This window comes from Oncorhynchus nerka, linkage group LG14 (assembly GCF_034236695.1).
Source record: "Oncorhynchus nerka isolate Pitt River linkage group LG14, Oner_Uvic_2.0, whole genome shotgun sequence".
NCBI classification, from domain to species: Eukaryota; Metazoa; Chordata; class Actinopteri; order Salmoniformes; family Salmonidae; genus Oncorhynchus; species Oncorhynchus nerka.
The window spans coordinates 63,214,155-63,235,909 of NC_088409.1; the positions used below are offsets into that span (position 1 = coordinate 63,214,155).

The 21,755-nt window shown below is 42.4% G+C and overlaps 1 protein-coding gene across 3 annotated transcripts; it reads left to right on the forward strand.

Annotated features, from left to right (window-relative positions):
• The first annotated feature begins 404 nt into the window (after positions 1–404).
• Positions 405–21,613, forward strand: LOC115141659 (mitogen-activated protein kinase kinase kinase kinase 5-like). 3 transcript variants are annotated; one of them, XM_029680734.2, is made up of 32 exons: positions 405–678; positions 6,942–6,999; positions 7,899–7,989; positions 8,164–8,228; positions 8,954–9,009; positions 9,139–9,186; positions 9,484–9,526; positions 9,638–9,710; positions 9,817–9,948; positions 10,282–10,344; positions 10,481–10,562; positions 11,702–11,818; positions 12,006–12,087; positions 12,218–12,270; positions 12,875–12,936; positions 13,108–13,152; positions 13,271–13,291; positions 15,576–15,621; positions 16,327–16,486; positions 16,690–16,790; positions 16,870–16,911; positions 17,225–17,380; positions 18,317–18,377; positions 18,485–18,587; positions 18,862–18,920; positions 19,112–19,215; positions 19,481–19,658; positions 19,788–19,856; positions 20,018–20,110; positions 20,277–20,400; positions 20,493–20,618; positions 21,531–21,613. In XM_029680734.2, exons 1-31 carry the CDS (start codon positions 571–573, stop codon positions 20,587–20,589), a joined length of 2,592 nt encoding a protein of 863 aa, XP_029536594.1. In that variant the 5' UTR covers positions 405–570; the 3' UTR covers positions 20,590–20,618; positions 21,531–21,613. The 3 variants fall into 3 exon arrangements, with proteins under 3 accessions (XP_029536594.1, XP_029536593.1, XP_029536595.1); XM_029680733.2 differs by having other exon boundaries at positions 408–678; positions 20,493–21,613; XM_029680735.2 differs by lacking the exon at positions 405–678 and adding an exon at positions 1,853–2,314 and having other exon boundaries at positions 20,493–21,613.
• The last annotated feature ends 142 nt before the right edge of the window (positions 21,614–21,755 follow it).

Consider the following 21,755-nt stretch of genomic DNA (forward strand, 5'->3'; position numbering starts at 1 on the left):
CACTCTGAAGCATGGCAAATAATGGTTTAATGTTTAACACTGTTCTTGTTTCTCATGTGTATCGACATGCTACTGTTGCTCTACAGGAAGTCAGGCCATTATAAATGGCTCCAAACGAGAGCAGTGTTGCAGATGTGTAGCTCACACCTCTGCAGGCTTGCCCAAGTGACAAGAAAGAACCCACACAGAAAACCGAGTAGCGCAGCTGCACGCACGCACGCACACACACACACACACACACACACAAATAATGTAAAAAAGCCAATGGTGAAACTAAGTCTCATTCCCTCTCTCTCTCTCTCTCTCTCTGTCTCTCTCTCTTTCATACACTCATACCTTCACAGACATACACCCAACAGGAAATAAAACCAGAGTAAATGTAAATGAGCTTCACCGAGCATGCAACAGAGAGAGAAGAAAGAGACCAGAGGGAGGGGGGTTTAACTGGTGAGTGAAGAAGGAAGGTGAGAGAGAGTGTGGTGTGGTGTTTGTTCGCCTCAGCAGGAACAGCAGTCATTGGAGGGAGTTTGCGTCTGTGTGTGTGTGTGTTTGTGCCATGCCCCAGGAGTAATGGACTCCCAGAACCGGGCTGCACTGGACATCTCCACCCGGAATCCCCAGGAGGACTTTGAGATTCTGCTCCGGGTCGGTGGAGGCACCTATGGCGAAGTTTACAAGGTCAGAGATTAAAACAACTCACAGCCAGGACATTTTCAGAGAGTTTCATGCTACCTTGTTGTTGTGCTTTTAACTTTTTTTTGTCATGCTTCTAATGGTGGCCTGTGTTTCGAATGTCAATAGTCTGATTAACAGTAACATTTTCCAGTTAAGATTGTATTTGTGGGGGCAGGCAATGGTTTGATTTCATGTAGGCCTAAATCATGTCTCAAGTAAATTAACCTTGTTGGATTATTTCATTCACATTCTCAGGGAATTTAGACTTTGTTTTTTTGTAAATCCTGTTAAGTGGTTTTAGAAAAATAGATTTTAGATGAACTTTTTTCATATACAGGTTTCCTTTGTCTCTTCATCTTTCCCTTATGGTTAATGAATATGGCCCTTTGTATTACCTAAAAGTGTATTACATTAAAGCATTAAAGCACACTTGAATCACTCTTGCTTTATCTCAGTTCTGTTTCCTCAAATAGTGAAAGATTGGCTCATAGCTCACCAGGGAAAAGAGGTTGATCTGTTGTCTTTCTTCAGGTAACTAAGTCCTATACTCTTACCATGAGGTCAGTTGTGTTTACCTCTCACAGCTCAACCCCAGCCAGTTACACTGTGGCTTTGTATGTAGCAGTTTTGTTCATGGGCAGAATGTCTTCTCAGTCAGTAACTGTGTTGGAACAAGACAAACTGTCACTGCTCTGGAGAATTCACCGTCCTAAAGACACATTAGATACACAATGTGTTAACCTTGAATCAGGATAGGTGCATAAAGGATGTGACCAGTAAGTGAGTTGGAACATCACATCCATTAAAACAAATACAGAAGCTTAATCATTGATATGCATGGATGTTGGGAGGCAATATCAAACTGTATCCTGCAGTAACACTTGTTTTCTACAAGTTGCAAGGACACATTCTATTTCTTGAGAAAGTCATATTGTCGCCGGTCACAGAACTTTGCAGAAATGCAGTGTGCTTTGCACCTGTTTGAACACCACATGATGAGTGTGCTATTCAGCACCAGCCATGATCATTTCATTCAGTTGCTACGTGCCTTCTCTGTGCTGGACGCTAATGCTACAGTATAGGAACATTTGGTGCAAATTGTGTATCTTATGTGGAATGTATACCCCTTTCCAGGATCCTGATACACTCTACAATGTCAATAATGGTATTGTAGAAAAATGACAAAGATTTTACAATATCATGAGTGGCCTTACTGAACGAGCATAGGCAGAGTATGCCAGCTGCTGTGTTCAGGAGCTTGCCCACTGTACACCTGACTGATGCAAAGTCTGAGGGATATGGAGCTCACTTCCTCTCCAGAGAGAAACGGAGGCCATCGATAGATTCTGCTCTATTTTCACAGTACTTTGCATTTTTTCAACAACTTATGGTAGCAATGTCTGCAAACAGTTTTTTTTTCTGCAAAGTGAATAAATACACATTCAAAGCACTGAAGCCACAAGGGCTTTCACAATCATACACTCACCCACAGGCACATACACACAAGCCGACACACACACACACTTATCCACTCTCTAAGGCCTGTGTGTTGATTCAACAAGCAGACAGAACACTGATGGAGACCTGCAGCTGCGGCACTTTGCTTACCCACAGTGTCAAGGAAACAGGCCAGCCTTGAGTGAGCATTTTTGTATTTTAAAAAATTGTACCTTTATTTAACTAGCATGTGGGGAAGAGGAAGAACATGTTTGGTTTGCATGCTGTCTACGTTAAGTGTTTGGAGGGGTTGAGGTGGGGGCGGTCAAGGAAACAAAAATAAACACCAGAAAAATACCTGGACTTCTGCCAATGTTTGTCAATGTCTCATATGTTCATTATCGTGGCAAGTTGTTCTTGCTGGGCTACAACATGAAGCTCAGTAATTGAAAGAGCTGTGGGGTTTTATGCGTTTGTAACTTTGTACTTCTGCTTCGGCACACTGTTCTATGAAAGCAGAATACTTTTTTGGGTACACATTTAGCTAAGACTCTTTTTTCAACTTCAACTCCTATCCTCTATCTAGGTTAAATCCATTTGAATTCAATCACTTTTTAATAGCACCCCTTTTGACTTGAACTAAACCTTCCATACATGCAGTATTTGCCCATTGTAGAAGTCGTCATAAAAGTGACTTTTTGGACCTGAATGCCAAAACATTCAAGAATAAAGGTGCTCAAAGTTGACCTATTTTGTATACCCCACCATACCATGAGACAGTGATCACTGGAAAAGATAAACAGTTGAGATTTATTTTATTTAAAAGCTTATGAACAGGGTTGTCAACGGTTTTGTAATTCCTTGAAAAAAAAACTGTTTTTATAACAATTTAATATTTTGATAACCTTAAATGTAAATGATCTAAAAAAACATGTAAATCTTTTTTTTCTTCTCATATTTGCATATGTTGTAGCTTAGACCCTGTTTAACATCATCTGAGGTGTTTGTGTTGTGCCCGCCATCAGTTGAGGCACAACATGCTCCTGAATACAGGGTAGGTGTCAAGTTTTGGCTGATAAATGTACTAAAATGGGAATCAAATAAAAATGTCTACTTTCAAATGGTACCACAAAGATGGTTGGAGGTCCACACATCATAGAATACCGTTTTTTAAATATATATATATACTTACGTCAATCCTCCATAGGAAAGTATTGAAATCCTAGAAATATAGATGATAGAATAGACATTTAAGTTGACATTCGACCATGGGTGGACCAGCGGCCATCTTTGTGGTAGTAATTAGAAGTAGAAATGTAAATTCTATTTAAATGTCAATGGTGTACCAGCTAAATTGCAGTGGTCTGAAGGGGTAGGTCCATTCTATGAAACATTTTTTCAATGATTGAAATGATACCCACCCTGTATTCAAGAGCATGTTGTTTCTCAACCGATGGTGGGATCAACAAAAAAACCTCAGATGATGTATGGTAGGGTTTTAGCTACTACATATGGAAATATGAAACAAATCTGAGTTCATGTGTTTTTCGATAATTGACACTAAATGAAAATTTATGTCATAATCTTCATTTCAAAAATATTTTCCAAGAAGTTCTAAAATAGTTTGACAACCTTGTTAGTAAGCTTTTAAATTACATCAAATTCCACCGTTTACCTTTTCCAGTGATGAAGACATGGATGACTCATAGTATGGTGGGGTATGCCAAATTTGAGCACCTCTATCTCCTGAATGTTTTGGAATTCAGGTCCAAAAAGTATCTTTCTGACCACTTCCACGGGCAAACATGTATGGATACTTTCAAAAAGTGGTTCAGTTCAAATGGATTTACCCTCTATGGAAGTAGACTTGTTTTGTTTGTAAGCAGGTATCCTACTGATGTGACATTCAGAAGAACTACTTACACAATCTCAAGTTCTTGATGCAATAGAATTTATCCCGCAGGCTCAAATGCATTGACTCGTCATGTACCAAACTAAAAAGGACAGGATAAGGTTGAGTTTCCAATCAAATGCACTGACATGCTGTGCCAGGTGCAATCTTTGACAACAGGCCAGAAAGTGGAAATAAAGAAGTGAGAGAGTCATTGGTATTTATAGTATCTACACTTCACAAGAAATAGTGTGTCTGTGTGTGTGTGTGTGTGTCTGTGTGGACGTGTTTAACTAGACTAGAAGTCCCCACAAGAATAGTAAACAAAACAAATTGAACCAACTGGGGACATTTTGTTGGTCCCCACAAGGTCAAATGCTATTTCTAGGAAGTTGAGGGTTAACGTTAGAATTAGTGTTAGAATTAGGTTTAGGGTTAGTTTTAGAGTTAGGAGCTAGGGTTATTTTTTTTGGGTTAGGGTTAGGCTTAAGGTTAATGTTAGGGGTTAATGAAAATAGGATTTTGAATGGGACTGAATTGTATGTCCCCACGAGGTTACACTGTAATGGTAAATGGTGACACGTGACCTTTAAGAGTGTCCCTGTGTTTTAATTTTTTGAACTCATAACATAACTTCCTCTCAGTGGTACTTCACAAAGTAGAACTGTAGATGACCTCTTACTTTTTGTTTGGCTGAATTCTTTCTCCCTTACTCTTTCCCAAAGTTTTCCCAGTTAAAGAGAAATCACAAATCAACCTAACCTATACACACACACACACACACACAAACTCCTCCGCCCAAAACATCTTCTGCATTCGCCTATTTTTATAGATTTAATTTGAGGGATCATAAGTCATTCATCATTATCGACTGCTGTGCTTCTTCAGACATTTATCCTCTATGAGTATAAGAGCTGGTGAGTGTCTGCATCTGTGTGGTGTCAATCTGTCAATAATGTCAGTGACGTCACCATGGAAACGGCCTGACTTCGATCACAATGTTTCCAGTGGTCTGTGAGAGGAGCACTGTTTGTTTTGTGGCTTTCCTTCAGTGACCATCTCTCTCCACTCAACCCAGCCCCCCGCCAGCTAACCCCGCCCTATTGTCTGCCTACTTTCCACTGTGCACACCCAGGGGCTTCAGTTGAAGTCGGAAGTTTACATACACTTAGGTTGGAGTCATTAAAACTTGTTATTTTACTTATAATTCACTGTATCACAATTCCAGTGGGTCCGAATTTTACATACACTACGTTGACTGTGCCTTTTAAACAGCTTGGAAAAATCCAGAAAATGATGTCATGGCTTCAGAAGCTTCTGATAGGCTAATTGACATAATTTGAGTCAATTGGAGGTGTACCTGTGGATTTATTTCAAGGCCTACCTTCAAACTCAGTGCCTCTTTGCTTGACCTAAATGGGAAAATCAAAAGAAATCAGCCAAGACCTCAGAAAAAAACTGTAGACCTCCACAAGTCTGGTTCATCCTTGTGATCAATTTCCAAATCGCATGAAGGTACCACGTTCATCTGTACAAACAATAGTACGCAAGTATAAACACCATGGGACCACGCAGCCATCATACCGCTCAGGAAGGAGACGCATTCTGTCTCCTAGAGATGAACGTACTTTGGTGTGAAAAGTGCAAATCAATCCCAGAACAACAGCAAAGGATCTTGTGAAGATGCTGGAGGAAACAGGTACAGAAGTATCTATATCCACAGTAAAACGAGTCCTATATCGACATAACCTAAAAGGCCGCTCAGCAAGGAAGAAGCCCCTGCTCCAAAACCACCATAAAAAAGCCAGACTATGATTTGCAACTGCACATGGGGACAAAGATTGTACTTTTTGCAGAAATGTCCTCTGGTCTGATGAAACCAAAATAGAACTGTTTGGCCATAATGACCATCGTTATGTTTGGAGGAAAAAGGGGGCGGCTTGCAAGCCAAATAACACCACCCCAACCGTGAAGCACGGGGGTGGCAACATCATGTTGTGGGGGTGCTTTGCTGCAGGAGGGACTGATGCACTTCACAAAATAGATGGCATCATGAGGTGGGAAAATCATGTGGATATATTGAAGCAACATCTCAAGACATCAGTCAGGAAGTTGAAGCTTGGTTGCAAATGGATATTCCCATTTGTTGTGGCAAAATGGCTTAAGGACAACAAAGTCAAGGTATTGGAGTGGCAATCACTAAGCCCTGACCTCAATCCTATAGAACATTTGTGGGCAGAACTGAAAAAGTGTGTGCGAGCAAGGAGGCCTACAAACCTGACTCAGTTACACCAGCTCTGTCAGGAGGAATGGGTCAAAATTCACCAAACCTATTGTGGGAAGCTTGTTGAAGGTTACCCAAAACTTTTGACCCAAGTTAAACAATTTAAAGGCAATGCTCCCAAATACTAATTGAGTGTATGTAAACTTCTGACCCACTGAAAATGTGATGAAAGAAATAAAAGCTGTGGTGATCCTAACTGACCTAAGACAGGGCATTTTTACTACGATTAAATGTCAATAATTATGAAAAAATGAGTTTAAATGTATTTGGCTAAGGTGTATGTAAACTTCTGACTTCAACTGTATGTTTAGTGTTGTTGTGTCAACCATCAAACAGGGTCTCTCATTGGTGTTCTCTAGTGTATGTCGGGTGTGTGATTGGGCAATGCTGAAGTAAATAGGACAGTCTGGACTGTCCTGTTAGGTGTTTCCTCACAGCGGACCACAGATATTTTTAGCACAGTAAACAAAACAGTGAACGCCACAGAAAAGCTACACCATATCAACTCTCAACAGATAATGAACAGTTTTTCAATGGAAAGTAATTGTCGCATAAACTCATAGACGCAACATGATCTGTCCTGAGGTCAGTGAATCAGGTTATACTCCCCTTCCATAACAAGTCCACTGACTGATGCAGCTGTCTGTTACTCAGGCTCGGAACAAGCAGAACGGGGAGCTGGCGGCCATCAAGGTCATCAAGATGGAGCCAGGTAAAATAACCCCCCTCTATTACTACAGATACTGGAGACCACACATGGGCTCAAATCAATTATTTATATATACACTAGATGACTGATAGGGGGCGCTGTGTTGAAGCCACCATGCCTCCATCTTGGTACTCCTCCACCATTGTAAAAAATGTTTTGGAATCTATAGAAATGCATTTATTAATGTCTATATTCATTTTACCATGTTTATTCTATTACAGACACCTTAATGCATACTTTCAATTATATTATGTGAGCTAAACATACAAATAAAAAAATATCTATATATCTTATTTATCTTTAAAGTATGATTTTTTTGAGATTACTAATGTTACTGTCCCCACTACAACAACAAAAAAATACTTAAATACATGTAATTTTATCCTTGAAACATTTAATTGAAATACTGTAGAATTCCATTCATTCCTATGGAGGACAGCACCTACTGGGGAGTGCCAAGATAGCCGACCGGTGGCTTCGAAGCCTCTCAATGGCCAATACATAGCATCAGCAATCCAGGGTTTACATACATCATTGGTTCAAATACTATTTCATATCTTTCAAATACTTGGAGCGTTTGCTTTAACCTGTCTGGAGTACCAGGTGGGTGGAGTTTGGTCATTCTAGACATTTATATTGGTTCCATTACAACAGGCAAGCTTAATTGAGCACAAATATAGTATTTGAAATGATTTCAAGTAGTATTTGAATCCAGGTCTGAAAGAAACAAACCTTTCAATCCACATTGGTATCAGATTTCCGAGGTAAATGTTACCGTTCCACAAAAAGAATTGGTTACAAACCAAGATGATGTTGTGGTGCTATATTGTGACATCATCTGGCATCCATATACATTGCAGTGTGGAACATGATATAAAATGATATGACATTTTCCCACACAGAGGAGGACTTCTCGGTAATCCAGCAGGAGATCGTCATAGTGAAGAGCTGCAAGCACCGCAACATTGTGGCCTACTATGGCAGCTATATACGGTGAGTGGGCACTGAGCAGGCCCTGCCACACACAGCCACATATCATACTCTAGTTGGAATGGGATGATACAGACTAACTGGGAATATTATCAGTTGTGATCATGATAAAGTTACTGGGAGTATAAACCTTTAATATGACAGATGTGTGTGTGTGACATGCGTGTGTGTTTCCAGGGCCAACACGCTGTCGATCTGCATGGAGTTCTGTGGAGGAGGCTCTCTCCAGGATGTCTACCATGGTGTGTGTGTGTGTGTCAGTTTAGGTTGATTTGTGATGTATTAACTGAGAAAACTCTGAGGAGGAAGGTGAAATTGTTAGACTAACAGAAGGTGAGAGGTGATCCACAGTATGTGTGGATGAAAGAGACATAAAGCTGTTTGATCAGGCTTTGACTACAGATCAGTCTCACAACCAGCAGGGTTTACTCTGTGAAGTACCTCTGGCAGGAAGTTTTGTCACGTTAGGACGTGCACAAAGTTCAAACACAGCAACACTCTTAAAGGTCACCTACACTCTTGTAAAAAAAAAGTGCTATCTATAACCTAAAAGGGTTCTTCAGCTGTCCCCGTAGGAGGACCTTTTGAAGACTATTTTGGGCTCCATGTAGAACCCTTTCTACAGAGAGTTCTACATGGAACCAAAAAGGGGTATCCTATGAGGACAGCCGAAGATCCCTTTTGGAACACTTTTTTTCTAAGAGTGTATCACCATTTACCATTACGCTGAAAAAACCCCTCCGCCCAAAAAACATCTTCTGCATTCGCCGATTTTCATAGATTTAATTTGAGTGATCATAAGTTACTCATCATTATCGACTGCTGTGCTTCTTATGACATTTGTCACATTGTCCTCCATAATAATGTGTGTGGGTGTTTGTGTGAACTGGAGCAGATTACGATCTACAACTGTAACAGAGTTTATAAAACAGTGTCCTACTTCACACCCTCTCTTCTCTCCCTCTAGTGACCGGACCTCTCTCTGAGCTTCAGATTGCATTTGTCTGCAGGGAGATGTTGCAGGTTAGACCACTCATATCACACATTACAATATAGCATGGATAACATGTCACCTGGCTGTTTTAGGTAATAGTTTTGATATCTCCAGCTTTGATATCAACACATAACAGTGTACTAACTGTCTACCTGCAGGGTCTGGATTACTTACATGGCCAGAAGAAGATTCACAGAGACATAAAGGTGAAATGACCAGGTTTGACTCCCTAATCTGCTGGGATGAGTCATGCCTCTATAACGGTTATGAATGGCCCATGGGGGCAGGAGCCTATCTCCTGTTTCATTAGCATGAGTCAACTTGATGTACTAGTACACCTCCTAGACAGGACGCTAGTCTGTCGCTAAGGGCCGTTCTGGCTGAGACAAGGCTTGCTTTAAGTTATGATGCAATGTTTGTTGTGTTTTCATGCTGTCCAGACAGCATATACTGTACACATTGCTCTGTCATGATGGCTTTTGTCTCTTCTTCCTGTTGTCCAGGGTGCCAACATCCTCCTGAATGACCTTGGAGAGGTGAAGCTAGGTGTGTGACTGTGAAGCCCTAGTACACTCATCAGGAAGTAAATAATGACACCGAAATCATACATTTTCTGTCCTCACATTAAACAAGTGACGCATTTATCTGGCTGTTTAGCGGACTTTGGGATTTCGGCACAGATCACGGCTACTCTGGCACGGCGGATGTCCTTCATCGGGACTCCTTACTGGTGAGGTTGAAGGTCAAATGAGTCCCCTCCCTTTGGCTCTTCTTGAGGTTGTATCTGATGTCAGATGGTCTTGATGTTGATGGTAGCGGTTGTCCGTGTCTTCCAGGATGGCGCCAGAGGTGGCTGCCGTGGCGATAAAGGGGGGTTACAATGAGCTGTGTGACGTGTGGTCTGTAGGAATCACTGCTATCGAGCTGGCTGAGCTGCAGCCCCCATTGTTCGATGTGCACCCACTAAGGTAAGGTAATCACACACACACAAATCATTCCTCTCACACACACACACACAACATTCTTTCTTACATTCACACTCCCCGCAGAAAGAATCAAGACGTTCCTCTTTCTACACCCCCTTATGTTCCAGTTGTATGTACATTCATGCCTGACGTTTACGCACATGCCGTTTACCCACTTTTTTACGTTTAATTTCACCTTTATTTATACAAATAAGTCCATTAAGAACTCATTCTTAATTACAATGTCGACCTGTGATGACACACACCCACAAAAACACACACACAGACAGACAGACAGACACACAAACTTCACATCAAAGTCTTGTCTTTTCTCAGGGTGCTGTTCCTCATGTCCAAAAGTGGCTACCAACCTCCTAAACTAAAGGAAAAGGCCAAATGGTATGCAGTAAAACCATTACTATCCACCTGGGCTGTGGCAATGATACCTGTATTCTTTAATTCCGTCAATTAATCTACAGTCTGTAATATGCAGTTGGTTAAAACAACATTATTTCTTCCACCACTTTCATGTTAGGTCCTCGATTTTCTATAACTTTGTCAAGGCAATGCTGATCAGGAACACTAAGAAGAGACCCAGTGCCTCAAAGATGCTGACGGTGAGTAAACCTCAAGAAACACAGAGAATGTCTCTCTTCTCTGCTCGATCTCACTCACTCACCCACCGGTTCTCTTTCTCCTTCCCTCACTTTTCTTCAAATGCACTAGCTACAATAGTGAAAGTGGGCAGTAAGATCACAGGAGTGCAGCAGAGTAGTCTGTCTGACCTGTACAACAGAGAAGGGGTGAGAAAGGAAGAATCCATCCTGTCTGACTGTTCCCACCCCCTACAACATGAGTTCCAGGTCCTACCCTCTGGCTCCCAGTTTAGATCCCCCACTGATAAGACTAACAGGTCCAAGCACTCCTTCACCCTTATGGCCATTGCCCTTTTCAATACAGGGAAGAGAAGGAGGTAGGCTAGGGATGATGATGATGTTGAGGATGACGACCGTAATATGTTGTTGATGATGGTGGTGTTGATGTTTTTTTTGTTTTTGCCGGCACGTTGTTGATATATTGTTGACTAGATGATCTGAAAATGCACTGAGCACTTTACTTATTAGGTGACTTTGGCTTGCTATACTTTTGTGCTGCTGCTAATGTCAATCACTAGTAGGCCTATTGTATACACTCAGTATACCAAACATTAAGAATATGGTATTGATACTGAGTTGCACTCCTTTTTGTGCTCAGAACAGCCTCAATTATTTAGGGAAAGGTGTCGAAAGAGTTCCACAGGGATGCTGGCCCATGTTGACTCCAATGCTTCCCACAGTTGTGTGAAGTTGGCTGCATGTCCTTTGGGGGGTGGGCCATTCCTGAAACACACCGGAAACTGTTGAACATGAAAAACCCAGCAGCATTGCAGTTCATGCCACAAGGCCTAAAAATCCTTCTTTAACCTGTCTCCTCCCCTTCATCTACTCTGATTGAAGTGGATTTAACAATTGACATCAATAAGGGATCATAGCTTTCACTTGGATTCACCTGGTCAGCCTATGTACACTCAGTGTATGTGTCTATTGATGGCTGCCCTATGACTTCATGTACTAGCCCACAAATAAAGTTGAAACTTGGGCTCATCTATTCATCTCTTGTAATCACTGTACGCCTTTTTCTCTCCTTGATATCCCCCCCCTATCTCTCTCTCTTTCTTTCTCTCCCTATCTCTCTCTGTTTCTCTCTCTTCCTGCAGCACCTGTTTCTGACCCAGCCGTGTCTGAGACAGGATTTGATCTTGGATCTGCTGGAGAAGCTGCGTCACCCCGAGAAACTGAAGCCCTCGCTGCCATCTGAGGAGGAAGACGTGGAGGTCAGAGCATCACACACATACCCTCCACAATCAAACACACACACACACTGTAATATCATATAGTAATATACTTTGTATACACAATACACATGAATAATACATATCAATAAACATGATCACACATTGTTAAAGACATGTAAAATGTAAGAATGCAGTACTCATGGCTTTATGGTGATATCTCCTATAGGTTGTGGTACCCGGCTCCCTGAGAAGGATCTACTCCATTAACAGACACAACCAGGCAGAGAGAACCAACTCTGACATCAGCTGTGAGAGATATATATATATATAATTATTATTTTCCTTTGTGAACCTGTCCAGGAAATGTACTGTTGTATAGATGTGCGACTAATCACTGGATTTGTGTGTGTGTGTGTGTGTGTGTGTGTGTGTTATCAGTGGAGCAGCTCTACACCAGGAAGCCAGTAAAGATAGCCTCACCAGAAGCAATGGTAAGTGTGTGTGTGTATGAGTGTATATGAGTGTGTGTGGGTAGTGGTGGAAAAAGTACTCAATTGTCATACTTGAGTAAAGATACCTTAATAGAAGGTTACTCAAGTAAAAATGAAAGTCAGCCAGTAAAATACTACTCGAGTTAAGTAGTACTTTAAAGTATTTTTTTACTTAATACATTGCATAAAAAAACACGAGCTAGCGCACACCCAGAATAATAGTTTGTGTGGAGGTGCTAACGGCGAATAAACTATAAACTATCAAAATAAAGGAATTTATTATACATGGGAGTGTGTGACTTTCTCTCTTTTGATAGTTTATACTTAATACTTTACACCACTGTACCTGTGGTGTATCCATGCCTGTGTACCATTGTGCTTCCTAGTGGGGATACAAATGTAGGCCTGCGTATCTTATTGATCAGCATTCCACAGGGATGCTGGCCCATGTTGACTCCAAGGAGGAGGTAGGCTAGGGATGATGATGATGTTGAGGATGACGACCGTAATATGTTGTTGATGATGGTGTTGACGTTGATGATGTTTTTTTGGGGGTTTTGCCGGCACGTTGTTGATATATTGTCATTGTCTTTCTGTACTTCAGGTACGGTCTACAGTGCAGTGGCACACACTGGGATCCACTGGCAGCGACAAGAGCCTAATTAGGTATGGGGATTACTGCTCAGCAAACCAATAACACACTGGCTGATGTCTCCGTCATCTCCAAGTCTTCCACTTACAGGACAAATTATCCTATGGGTAATGAGAAGACCACTATTGACTACCGATCTTATCTGGCACTGTGTTGATCTCCTTCCCTTTCTCTCTTCCCCATAGAGACCAATGCATGGACTCAGATGATGACTATGATGACGTGGACATGTAATCACAATGCACACTTGACTATTCATTCATTAGTTTATTGAAATATCTTCAGTTGTACATTTAGCTGAGCTGTTTTGACAACCCTCTCTCCCTTCTCTCTATCTTCTTTCCACAGTCCGACCGTCTGCACCAGAAGGTAAGCAAGCCTACTGAGACTTACTTCACCCATTCAGTCTCATCTGTATTTCTGAGCCCATAGTCACACAGTCCCAAAGTAGGAGTGCTGATGGATCAGCACCACCTCTCTTATCCATTATGATAAAACTGATCCTAGATTAGCACTCCTACTCTGAGACACTTTAGTGAATACCATTCCGGATGTACACTCTTAGAAAGAAGGGTTCCAAAAGGGTTCTTTGGCTCTCCCCAATGGATAACCCTTTTTGTAAAGGGTTCTAGGTGGAACCAAAAAGGGTTCATCAAAGGGTTCTCCTATGACAAATTTTTTTTAAATTCTGAGTGTACTGTATTTCTCGGTTGGGATGGAGTGGATGGACTTCGCTCAACATCATTTACCATGGTTAGGTTCTGAACAAATGGAGTAAAAACTCAAAGACAACTAGTACAAAGCTCAAACCAAGTTTATTCATTATACTGGGACAAACAACTGTCTTATACACATGTCACACTTCACATATCACTGTTGTTGACAACACACATAACCAAAATGATTCACAATTGTCTCCCTATTTCCGCATAATCTGTCACAGTTCCCCGCCCCAATAGGGCATAAACCAACCTCTCTCCTTATTGCTACTGCTAAGACACACAAATCATGTTCAAACAACGTTTGAATATCTTGGATGGGGCTCTCATCCAGAACTTATAGGCAACCTTTTATCACCATCCACATTCCCACTCACTGACAATGTTTCAGCAGCACAGATATTCTCAGATATCTCCTATTCTCCATGGTATGCATTTCTGTCCTTTGTCCTTCTAGATGGGCTACTTCTCTACAACCTTTCGTACTAGTACACAAGCATGACAATTTATCCATACACACGCACACTCTACGGCCTCACGGCCACCACGGCTGGGACTTTCGTCCCAACTACGGATCTTGCAGGAGAACAACCCCACTAGGGACCTATCCTTACGGAACCTACCCTACACTGTAGTGTCACCCACGGATCTCGAGGAGAACCAGCTCCACTCGGGACCTATCCTTACGGAACCTACCCTACATCAAATATTCACGACTGGTCATTACACAATGAGCCTACTGAATAAACTCATGCTTTCTAGGTCCGTATCCTATAATTGGTTCAGCCTACGACTCTCATCTTCCCAAGATGTCAGAATGAATGGTAAAAGGTATGGGAACTGTGCCTACCTTGTTTTTGGTGCCGGCTCCTGTTTCACTAATTCGGACTCCCTAGTTCGACTGTAAATCGTGGTGAATCCTGCCGACAACGCCAACTGTTATGTTCTGAAAAAAACAGAGTAAAAACTCACAGACAACTAGTAAAAAACTCAAAGCAAGTGTATTCACCCACTGGGTCAAACAGCTGCAAAGACATGATTACACAAGCACATATATTTATAGCCCCCTACTAGGAGTCGACTCCTTGTACGTCAAGACAGCCCTCTGTTGCCAGTCAGTGTTATGAAATGTAATATTTTAAATGGTATATAACTGCCTTAATGTTGCTGGACCCCAGGAAGAGTAACAAAGCAGCAGCTAATGGGGTTCCTTAATAAATACAAACACAAATTGGACAAAATAGACAGGGTTGGCATAGAATGTTGACAACATGTCAACTATATTTTAGTCTCCAAATGTTTATTGAAAACATACATACAGTTGCACAATGAGCACTTGATGTCTCCCAAATACCTCGTTGCAGTTGGTTGGTTAGCTAGCTAGCGAATTTTTGCCAACCCTTAGGAAAAAAGATTGTGGTCAGAGTGCAGTATAACTGCAGTACGCTACAAATACTGTGTCCAAAATAACACTGTTTTCTTTTGTAGTGTAACTGCAGTTACAGTACAGTATAACTGCAGTACACTGCAGTTATTCTGCAATTACTGCGTCCAAAATATCACAGTCTACTGCAGTAACTGCACTTTTATTGCAGTTTCAAAACTGCAATTTTTTTGTTGTACTGGATATTAGCATGGACATGTCATCAGTCAAAACACCTCAAAGCAAGACATGGTATCAATAACAAGATACAAAGAGCTGAAATGAGCCGCCAACGATACCCCACATGGCAGCTTCTTGTAATTGTTGCTAGCTAGCTGACCGTTCAGAATGATAACAACGCCCAACTTCTGGACACGTTGATGCGCACATCATTTTCGTGACATTGTCAGCCGAACCGTCTATATAAGAGCTGCATGGAAAAAGAGATCCGAAGATTTGGATGAAAACAACAATCTGAAACACTGAACTATTTCTGTTTCTCCCTGAACAGTGTAACAATCCCACGAGATGACATCCCACCCCCACTCCCTCCTAAGGTAAACAAACACTACATTTTCTAACCTATGGCCATTCGTTACCTCTACATATCCCATGTGTCTATGAATATGGTGTTGACATAGCCTACAGCATAATGTTCATTAAAGCCACAATTCCAGTGCTTCATATTCCTACGCAGTGGTGGAAAAAGTACCTCATTGTCATACTTGAGTAAAAGTAAAGATACCTTAATAGAAAATGACTCAAGTAAAAGTGATCCGTTAAAATACTACTTCAGTAAAAGTCTAAAAGTTAAATATACTTAAGTATCAAACGTAAAAGTATAAATCATTCAAAATTCCTTACAGTAAGCACACCACAGCACCATTTTCATGTTTTTTTTATTTAAATTTACGGATAGCCAAGGGCACACTCTAACACTCAGGCATAATTTACAAACTAATAATTCGTGTTTAGTGAGTCCGCTAGACCAGAGGCAGTAGAGATGACTAGGGTTGTTCTCTTGATAAGTGTGTGAATTGGACCATTTTCCTGTCCTGCTAAGCATTCAAAATGTAACGAGTACTTTTGGGAGTCAGGTAAAATGTATGGAGTAAAACGTTTTTTAGGAATGTAGTGAAGTAAAAGTAAAAGTTGGCCAAAATATAAATAGTAAAGTATTGTACAGATACCCCCCAAAAACTACATAAATAGTACTTTAAAGTATTTTTACTTAAGTACTTTACACCACTGTGCCCACACAGCCCAAAGTTTGTCACAGTTCGGAGGAGATTGTGACAGGAGAGGACAAACGTGGCCAGACACTTCACTCCCTCTACGCCCCCTCGCCCCTCCTCCGGACCTCTAGTGCCACCCACACACGCCCCGTCCCCCGTCCGCGCTCCCAGCGAAACGTCAACTCCGGTGAGTGTCAGCTCCACAACTTATCCCTATTTGTTACCTACAGTTACCGTTATAGGATCTTCATTTGATAGCCCTGTTGTCCCTTCTGAATTGTATACTGTACCATATACAGTGAATGACCTTTGACCTATGACATTTACCCTGAAGCACATCTTCTCCATGCTCTCTAATGTACAGTAACAACATGATTGTGTCCCCTGTAGACCCTGTTTCCTTCCCATTACACATAACAGACAGACCAGCGGACCTCCAACCACCTGAGCTGCCCCCCAAGAAAGACAGGAGAAGGAGACAGCCTCCCCAGGTATGGATGGGACCAGGAAGTAAAACAGCATTTCATTCCAATATGCATGTTTAGAGTATGTGTCTGTTTTCTGTTGCAGGATCCAGTTGAATGTGCCAGCCCTGTGCTGAAGAAACCTCCAGTAAGTTTGTCCACCAGTCTCACGAGTATGTCGCTCTACATCTTACGACAGTTACTGTAACTCTGTATTGATGCACTGAGACGTACTCACACCTTTATCTGGAACACTATACACACACTACGAACAATGAGAGTGACTCCTGGGCCCATGTTTATAAAGAGTCTCAGACTAGCAGTACTGATCTAGGATATGTTTAGTTTTGTTTATCATAATGATTCTGATGATATGGACACGGTGTAACTGATCCTAGATCAGCTCTCCTACACGGAAACAGTTTATGAATATGGGGTCCTGTTCTCCACCTCGTCTCTAGGTGTACTTTAAGAAAGTATTCCATGGCTGTCCGTTGAAAGTGAATTGTTCAACGTCGTGGGACCATCCGACAACTAAAGACCACCACCTGATCCTGGGAGCAGACGAGGGGATCTACACCCTCAACCTGAACAGCTCAGAGGCCACCATGGAGCTGGTGAGAATCTGCTCTAATGTCTTTCTATGTCTGCAGTGATGCTAGATCTGGTCCCGTGTTGAACGTGTCCTAAGACCCTGGACCAGAGCTACAGTGAGGCTAGATCTGGTCCCGTGTTGAACGTGTCCTAAGACCCTGGACCAGAGCTACAGTGAGGCTAGATCTGGTCCCGTGTTGAACGTGTCCTAAGACCCTGGACCAGAGCTACAGTGAGGCTAGATCTGGTCCCGTGTTGAACGTGTCCTAAGACCGTGGACCAGAGCTACAGTGAGGCTAGATCTGGTCCCGTGTTGAACGTGTCCTAAGACCCTGGACCAGAGCTACAGTGAGGCTAGATCTGGTCCCGTGTTGAACGTGTCCTAAGACCGTGGACCAGAGCTACAGTGAGGCTAGATCTGGTCCCGTGTTGAACGTGTCCAGAGCTAAGACCGTGGACCAGAGCTACAGTGAGGCTAGATCTGGTCCCGTGTTGAACGTGTCCTAAGACCCTGGACCAGAGCTACAGTGAGGCTAAATCTGGTCCCGTGTTGAAGACCGTGGCCCAGAGCTAAGACTGGTCCCGTGGACCAGACCGCTGGACCAGAGCTACAGTGAGGCTAGATCTGGTCCCGTGTTGAACGTGTCCTAAGACCCTGGACCAGAGCTACAGTGAGGCTAGATCTGGTCCCGTGTTGAACGTGTCCTAAGACCCTGGACCAGAGCTACAGTGAGGCTAGATCTGGTCCCGTGTTGAACGTGTCCTAAGACCCTGGACCAGAGCTACAGTGAGGCTAAACGTATTGTTTGAGAGATTAAGCTCATGCTACAGTATGACTGTACAATTCAGTAAAATGGATGTTATAGCTGCACTATTGCATTTTGCTTTGATATTGCTTGAAATCTCTACCTAACTTGAAAACCATTGAAATGTTCTCATTGCCCGAATCTCTCCTGCAGCTCTATCCAGGAAAGTGCAGCTGGGTTTACACCATTAGTAATGTCCTCATGTCAATATCAGGTGAGATCTGCAAGTCATAGACATTCTACAATACTAACATCTGTCAAATAAATAGACTGAAATGTATGTGTGTGTGTGTGTGTGTGTGTGTGTGTTTTCGTCCACAGGTAAGTCATCCCAGCTCCATTCTCACTTACTGAAGGAGCTGTGTGAGCAGGCCCGAAAGGAGCAGCGAATGGTGGCCTTGCCAACCCACAGACTATTGCCTAGGTAACCCTACAACTCATTGCCATACGCTAGTGCTGTGTCTTATTCATCAGTGAACACCGTAGCAAAGCCTTTCCCAACAGAAAAGCCTAACAAGCATTTCTTATTCTTATTTCTTATTAAGTTCAGTAGTAGTCCCACCACTGTTTCAGCCCGTTTCCTTCCGCTTCGTTCCTAGTGGTGGTATTTGTTCCCTGGTGTTTGTTGTTGATTATAACAATGTCTCCCCCTGTAGTTAGTATTACGTATCAACATACATTTTCTTTCTTATTTGCAGGAAGTTTTCGGTGTCATGTAAGATACCGGACACCAAAGGCTGCAAGACCTGCTCAGTGGGTGAGAAAAGAGAAGTTGAGAAGTTCTGTTTAGCTTGATAACTAAAGGGTTCAGGCGGTTTGGTCACTGAACTTCAGTTGTAACACGAGTGGGTTTGAAGTCAACGTTGATTTAGATCAATGTGTCTGCTAAATGACTGTTATACTAGAATGCTGAGGTCCTCTTCTGTCCCCCCCCCCTGCTCCATGCAGCCAGTAATGTGCAGCAGGGCTGTGTGTTCCTGTGCTGTGCCCTGGAGACCAGTGTGGTGCTCCTGCAGTGGTACGAGCCCATGCATAAGTTCATGCTCATCAAGGTGAGTACACACAGGATCCCACAGCATCCCTTCTCATCATCCTGCTGCCCACTGTCTTCCTGGGTTCTTCAGTAGGACACATCGTAGCAAAACAGTTTGCAAAATATCTTATTGGATAAGTTCAGATAATTGCTCACTGTTTCACACCGTTTCAAATAGTTTTCTCCCTACTAGAGACAACCCTGTAGTCACGTCTACTGTCACAGCTGTCAGACCCTGACTACTTCCCTGACTACTTCCCTGACTGTGTATTTGTCCCCTGCAGCACTTTGACTTCCCCCTGCCCAGTCCCCTGCATGTGTTTGAGATGATGGTGGCACCGCAGCAGGAGTACCCTCTAGTGTGCATTGGGGTACACAGGGGTCCCAGTCCTGAGCAGCCCATTCAACTGGACAACATGAACCTCAACTCCAACACCTCTTGGTTCACCAACACTGGCTTAGGTATTATGAACTGAACATATCCCAGAGCATGCTTGTTTCTATGAACATACTGTCCAATGGAATTGTGAGCTTTGTTCTTAGTTTGGACCAATCTTCCAGTTGTGTTGTAACTGTGTGTTTGTGTTCCAGAGAGCCGGTGTTCTGACACAGTGCAGGTGAACCAGCTGGACTGTAACACTCTGCTGGTGCTCATTGAGAGTAAGTCATGTTGTTAACATCACCATCCACAGGAAGAGTAGGCTAGTTACAGACCAAGTCTGTTTTAACCCCTGAATGACAGTGTCTCTATCAATCTATATGAGGAAAATGAAATGTGTTGGAAGGGCTAATGTGTGTGTACCTCTCTCGCCTTTGAATAGATTCAGTACATATTGTGGACCTGGAGGGGGTGCAGAGGAGCCACCGGATAATTCAAGCTGAGACTACTTTCACTTTTGATGTGGAAGCTGTAGGTAAGAAGGGGAGGAGTAGAGGAGCATGGTTATCATGATAAATCATTGTGAGATTTGATGGGTGTGAGCGGGGGGGGGGTATTGGGAGACGGAGGACCTAATGCACATTCTCTCCCTCTGTCTGTCTGAGGGCCTAATGCACATTCTCTCCGTCTGTCCGGTTCAGTGTATTTTGAGAACACTCTGCTGGCTGTGTGGCGTCACGGCTGGCAGAGGAGAGGAGAGGGCCCATACGTACTGCAGGAGATCACAGACCCCAAGAAGACCTTCCGTCTTGTGGGTTCAGACCGGTATGTGTGCCTGTATAGTTCCATGGGATACACACTCACACACACAATCAAGTAAATATTGTTTTGATTAACACATTAATAACCCCCTGCAGGATAGTTGTCATGGAGACAAGGCAGAGTGAGGACAATTCGGGGCTCTGTAACCTGTACATCCTGGAGATTGCAGAGAACTATGTCCCAGTACCTTGAGAACTCTAGCACATGGGACCAATCTCAAGGTAGCACCACTGTGAACACTCCAAGCAGCAGCCATGGCACTGTGTCCATGCCCAACAACACTGCTGTGCTGCTGGTTTAAAGGAGCACAGACAGAATTCATCCCTCACAATCTAGGAGCAGATGGAGTGCTTCCACTGCCAGCCCACACAGGCAGTGTGCCCAGACACACATGTGCATTCATTTTCCACAAATACCTATTTATCATGTAACAGTACTACAGTACTTGACCTCTGCTGCAACCTGGTCTCAGAGTATTTCGTATTATTCTGTATGTGAATCAGATGATTCTGTATGTGAATCAGAGACACTCTGTTTGGTATGATATGTTATGTTTCGTATGGTATGTATTAATTTATGGATTTCCATCACCCATTTCATATGTTACAAATTACAAATCATATTATATGTTATGAATTTCCAAATGTATAATGTGTTACGAATTTGCGAAAATGTACAATATGTAGCGCATTTGCAAAATGTATGATATGTTACGAATTCTAGCTAGGTGGCGAACATTAGCTAGCTTGCTAACGTTAGCTAGGCTAGGGGTTAGGGTTAAGGTTAAGTTTAAGAGTTAGGTTAAAGGGTTAAGGTTAGGGTTATGGGAAGGGTTAGCTAACTTGCTAAATGGTTGCAAAGTAGCTAAAAAGTAGTAAATTGTTGAAAAGTTGCTAATTAGCTAAAATGTCAAAGTTGTCTGAGATGATATTTGAAATCACAACCTTTGGGTTGATAGATGTTCAGGTTATAAGCCTACCCATCCACCCCACTTTCGTTTTTGCCTTATGTAACAATCTGTTTTATTATGTAACTATACCAAAGGTAACATGGCATACTAATTTGAGTGTCCCGAAATTAAGTTTACTATATTACGTCTACTCTGAGACCAAACTGTCTTTTTTCATCCTCAGGCTCACAGACACAAAGGGGCTCACAGACACACTTCCCATCACAATCTATTCAAATAAATGGGGAACATTACCCAATAAAGATCTTCCAAGTCTGATTTATTTTTCATAATACTGTAATGTCAACAAGTGGCCAAATGGTTTCACAGTGCATGAAAGTGTTTTTGGAGTGCCATAAAGTTGAATTGCCCATACACACTATTCTGAATGGAGGTCTGCGCAGACTGC

Coding starts and splice junctions, on each gene's coding strand:
- LOC115141659 (XM_029680734.2), top strand. CDS start 571: ATGGACTCCCAGAACCGGGCTGCACTGGACATCTCCACCCGGAATCCC. Junction 9,949..10,281: donor TTCGATGTGCACCCACTAAG/GTAAGGTAATCA, acceptor GTCTTTTCTCAG/GGTGCTGTTCCTCATGTCCA. Junction 20,401..20,492: donor CGTCTTGTGGGTTCAGACCG/GTATGTGTGCCT, acceptor AACCCCCTGCAG/GATAGTTGTCATGGAGACAA.